The following is a 5,606-nucleotide window of genomic DNA, read 5'->3' on the forward strand; positions in this document are numbered from 1 at the left end:
CTTGTGTAGCATGTCGCCAACTTCAGCAGGCAGACGGATGGATCATAAAACTCTTGTGATTCGCATATATTTTCGCAGACTGAGTGGTCTAACCAAGGCATCCAGTCATGGGGCATGTTTATTTGTTTGTCCACAGGTCCATTCTACGTGATAACTGGTTGAAAATCGGAGTTTCAAGTCGCATGAGGTTAGTTTTTGTTTCTAGAAATTGTAATTTTTTTAGCTAAAGAAAATCAAACCTGTTACAGTAATGTTCCGAACGTCTTTGAAGACTAAAAAATTGGTCAAATCACGCTACTTTTTAAAACCTTGCAAACGTGTTAGCTCCCACCTGTGGTATTTAAATTTAATCTGTAATTTTCAAGACAGCTAGGGCTGTTTGGGAACATGACCGTTACCATGCATCTACTTAAAAAAAATGTGGCGGATTCATGAAACATCTTTTAAAGTGTTCAATTAACCTAACCAATTTTTGGGTTCGATTCACATGATTTTACAGTTCCCAAACACCTCAACTCATATGAACAAGTCATCTTGCGGCTTTCCCATACAGGGAAGTTGCCCTCTAATTGGATGGACATGTAGTTTCAAAAAGGTCGATTTGAGTTTGAACCTCAGTATAGGTTTTAGTAAATCAGATTTGATTAGATTCTGGTGGCTCAAGTTCGCCCGTTACACACCTTTTGGCCTAATCGCTGGATCTTGGGATGGGAATATCTATGAAAGAAACAGCGAAGAGAAAAAAGAGGGCGTCATCTGTGTACAACAATGTTGAGTATCCTTCTCTATCCGACCATGGTTTTATCATTTTTATTGTTTTGATCAGTTTAAGTAATTGTTTTAATTCACAAACACAGGCCGACGAGGAACAATGTGTATCGGGTGATACTGTATGACGGTGATCAAACTGATGCAGCGCTAGTATCAGCCGTTAAGGCCAGTTTGGAGGTGCTCGTAGATGTTTCAGAATATGCGATACCCGTGAATGTTTTAAAACCCTTCAAGAGAAATATTATGCAGTTGGTAACGAGAAAAAAAAAAAATGTTTCATGTAGCAACTTACTGAAAACATTACAGTTTGATTCTTACAGCCCTTCTCTGCTGCAGAGTTTGAAAGCCTCTTTGGATTATTGATAGACGTTACAATGGACAGGTGGTGCAAGAGAAAGGTACGAGTTCCTTAGATCAGTCAGCAATGTTGCCAAAACATGGTCACGACTGTGGACATAAGAGAATTCTCATTCGCGATCATGAAAATTTTGAGACAAGAAAACGTAATTTGATAAAAGTATTAAGCAAGTGGAATAACTGGAGTCCTCGACTCCTAATGGGGCACGACAGTGAAAGGATCAAGTTACTTTTAGGGGGCCAGGATTCGGAAATTTGAACGGTCACAATTATTTCAGATGTGTGGGCCTCCTGCAACGGTTCAAAAATAAAGGCGGAGTTGCAGAACTGAATGGTCAGCGTATATTGTGTCTTCTAAGTTATAGGACGACAGATTCAGGATCACCAGCTGCGGACCTGCGGTATTATATGTCGCTATCTCGTCTCATCTTTTCTCCAGTTTCAGGATCACACGCGACGAGCCACAAGTGTTTACCTTTTGTTAATATATAAAATTGGCATGTATAAAAGTGTCTTGGTATCAATTTATAGGAAAATATATTCATGCAACAAAAGTTCTATGGCCTTCAAAGCCAGGTTTAGAAAATAAACTGATGGATCACTTAAGAGGCACATTTGCTCAAGGCTTTTCCTTAATAACAAATGCATATGGCGGCCTAAGATCATGAAACAGAGCATCCACTGATAATATAAAATGACGGTGGAAAAACTAGCTCTCATTTCTTAATCATAACTAAACAAAAGTCCTTCGCTTCAGCAGATCTAACAGAAAAGCGAGCGCTCAAGTCATCAAAAGGATGACTAAGTCCTCAAAACCAACTTTTCTACTTGTATTCCTGAACATTACGGTACCGCCCAAATTGAGAAGCATAGCCATGAACCGTGACATGATCAAATCCAACTTGGACAAGGTGACGATCTACGCCAAAACAACCAAACTAATGTTCTTCTTTTCAGAATCAAAGGAAGCTATTGACACCTTCCATCTCGCACTCACTTAACGCTAGCTCAAGGCGTGAAATCCGATCTTGAGACATTTCGGCAGCTGCCTCTGCATCAAGAGAATAGAGTCGGCAACTGGAAGGCGGCTACATGCATTCTGGATGAGCTTTTTTATGAGCCAGAAGGTTGCATCTGAATGCAAATTTCATCCCACATTTGCATCCTATGGGCTCTCCGCAGAGCTTTAGGTGGTCTCTCAGATCCACCTCAACATAGAATTTTTTCCCACATTTCTTGCAGCAATGCATCTTCTCCCCCTCTGAGTGCTTCCTGCCGAAATGGCGCCTCAGTTCGTAAAGGCCGACGAATGTCCCTCCACAGACTGGGCATCTACATGGAATCTTCTTGTTCTGTCCTGCCCTGCATGCATGAGGAACTGGTTCTGAGCTCAGTTGAAGAGAAACCTCATCGGAACTGTGAGTCTTGGAATGCATTTTCAGTGTCTGAGGATTCTTGAAAGTTTTCTCACACCCACAATGAGAGCATTTGAAGGGCCTTTTGTTTTGAATGAGATGAAGAGAAACCATGGCTATGTCGGTACATTTCTGTTCAGCAGAGGCCTCCTCCAGAGATGGTTTTTTGGCGCTTCTGGGTGTATTCCCGAAAGAGTTGTCCTGTCCAAACCCTATTTCGGCCAAACCAGCGTTGCCAACATTAACATCCTCCATTAAAGCATCATGGATCGACTTCAATTCTGCCTCCAGGACATCAAGCTCCTCGGATGAAGGCGAAGGCTCTAATGGGCAGCTTGCAGTTTTAGTACTGCATGCAGTTGGAAGAGTAGATCCTTCCGAAAATCTATCGAATGGAACACCAAGATTACAGAATCCAGAAAATGCGGAAGCCTCATCGCTGAAGCAGTCGAGCTCATCTGACACCATCAGAGGATTAAAATCACAAGCTTCTGTAGCTTCCAGAAGCACAGAAGAGCTCGGAAGCGAAGAGACAGAACTCGACTCCATCTTCTAGCAGTGAGAGAGATCCTTTTTGCTGAAGATGGGTTCCCTGCACGAGGAAACGAACCAGTGAGGTTAGAATCTTCTCTTCGAGGGATCGCATTTTCTCCCGGCTTCCTCTTCCCATTTCACCATCTTGGTCCAAGTTGGTAGGATGTTCTGAGAGAAACGCCAGAGCAATCGTTCAAAAGCCCTTGGTTGATTGACAGGGAGAGTGCGTATGGTACCCATGTACGTACATATTACAGTTGCCCGGAGGGAGATCAGTTTTTGTAAGATCCCCTTCTCCACTTTCGGTCTGCTTCTTGCTTTACCATGCCTTTCTTAATCTCATTGCTTATCTTAATTATCGTATCTTTTCCATTTGATGGTTACCATTGCGGATGTACAGGGCCAACATGGGAAGAAAAATGCAGAGATTTTAGAAATACCTCATCAATTAAGGGAATGTTTGAAGGAAACGAGAAATTTATGAGAGAGCCGGTGATGAGAAACTGACATACTGGACATAGTACGATTTCCTATTTCCTTCAAAACCAAGGAAGCTTTTACTGCATTGGATTCCAGAGCTTCTCACACAAATCAAGCCGCAGTTTGCGCCCATGATTGAGTCACTTTTCACTAGAACTCTCTATTCAAGGCTACGGCATTAAAGCCCTCATGAAGAGAAGGGCAAACCATAACGTTCCTGTGCCTATATTCCCCTGGAACAGAGTGACACCTTTCCACCTGTGAACAGTGAGAGCATCAGGCGCCATATATGCTTTTTTTTTTCGCCTACTCATCTTCCCTCCGGCTCACTGGAATGAAACAATGGCACCTAATGAAGAATTCACAGCAACGCGTAACTTGCAAACAAGAGTTGCTGCCAGCAAAGGAGCGACCTCTGAGCTCAAATTCAAAACTTGGTGCGACCCCATCAAAGCTCTTGAACTAATGAATGCGTAAAAAGAGAAGCAAATGACAGATCACATTACTTTTCGTATATGTAGGCAGAGATCAACTGGGTTGCTTAAAGGAAAACTACAATAAGAAGTTGGAGCTGATTACTGTACGCATACAAAGCCTTTTAGTTTTCCAGAAAGTAGTGGCCTTATAAAATGCATGCGACTACAGACTTCTGAGATTTTTTATATTTGTGAATTAAGAGTTGTAAAAATTACTGAACTGAAAACTGAAACTGCATTTTCTTTTCTCTACTGAAGACTAGCCATAAGGGCCAAAATAAACTGTATTTATTCAGAGGCCATCAAATAAATCGGATAATAGATATTTTTCCTCAACAATGAGGAACTTTAAGAATCTGACCGGAGCAATCGGTTGAGGCGTATGAGTACAGCAGCCAAAAATGCTAACAGTTTCAATGGCAGCATTCTCAGGACTCTCATTCACAGGGTCTTTATGTCAACGCTGTTGCTCTTACCATTTGCAATTTACCTGCGCCAATCCGCTGGTCTTCTTTTCCACAATTTCTTTCCTGTTTAAGGCGCTGTAACTCAAAATCTGGAAAATCTGTAACAGAAAAAGCTGCTTAAAATTTTACTGTCAGCCTTTAAAGAATTAATGTCATATTCTCTGCCTCTCTTTCTGTGGCTCTCGTCTTGTGCAAGGAGATGTCCAGTTTGCCATTCGGTTGAAGCCCCGCTGCCCGTCTGCGGCTGAGTGATTGTGCCACTCCGTTTTTACTCTCTCACCTCGACTCTCTTATTTTTTTGTGCATTGTATTGTATATTTTTTCTTCCTGCTTTTGTTTTTGTGATTTGTTTTTTGCGGATTGTTTTTTTTACCTGAGGACCTCTTGTCTCCAAATTTTGTTATATATTCTCATTTTATCGGTTCTCTCTCTCATTTCTATCACACAAAAGTCATGACACACAAAAGTCATGATTTACAAAAAAAGAGAACAAAGAAAGATAAAATTTATAATGTAATTGTTTTAGTTGGACATGGAAATTTTTGCAATGTTTAACATTTTTGCAATGTTTTTTTTTACCTGAGGACTTCTTGTCTCCAAATTCATTTTATCGGCTCTCTCTCTCTCATTTCTATCACACAAAAGTCATGATTTACATTTCTATCACACAAAAGTCATGATTTACAAAAAAGAAAAGAAAGAAAGATAAAATTTATAATGTAATTGTTTTAGTTGGACATGGAAATTTTTGCAATGTTTAACATTTTGAGATTGTTATTAAAAAATATATATCATGATAAGTTTCTGACATCATTTGAATGGTACTAAGTACGGGATCCCATTCGAAGTTCAATTTCATTCGCAAGGCAAAAAGAGTTTGTAGAAGCATTTCCAAACGAGAACAACTCTCATGGTGCCCTCAAGGTCGTTTGACTAACTGTCTTCGCCTCTCTCTTAGTGTGTGTGTGTGTTTGCTGCAGGTTATGACCATTAGCAAAACTAAATTATGCATGAGCCTTTGAAGTGGGAACCACATTCACGTTAATGCGAAACGAGCAATGCCTTCAGGAACAGTGACAACTGACAACCACGGACGTAAGTTCATC

The 5,606-nt window shown here is 40.7% G+C and overlaps 1 protein-coding gene across 1 annotated transcript; it reads right to left on the reverse strand.

Moving 5' to 3' along the window:
• Positions 1 to 2,216: 2,216 nt before the first annotated feature.
• LOC116246547 (uncharacterized) lies at positions 2,217 to 3,092 on the reverse strand. Its single transcript, XM_031618414.1, has one exon. It carries the CDS (start codon positions 3,090 to 3,092, stop codon positions 2,217 to 2,219), a length of 876 nt encoding a protein of 291 aa, XP_031474274.1.
• Positions 3,093 to 5,606: the final 2,514 nt, after the last annotated feature.

The sequence above is a fragment of the Nymphaea colorata genome, chromosome 1, assembly GCF_008831285.2.
Source record: "Nymphaea colorata isolate Beijing-Zhang1983 chromosome 1, ASM883128v2, whole genome shotgun sequence".
Classification (NCBI taxonomy): domain Eukaryota; kingdom Viridiplantae; phylum Streptophyta; class Magnoliopsida; order Nymphaeales; family Nymphaeaceae; genus Nymphaea; species Nymphaea colorata.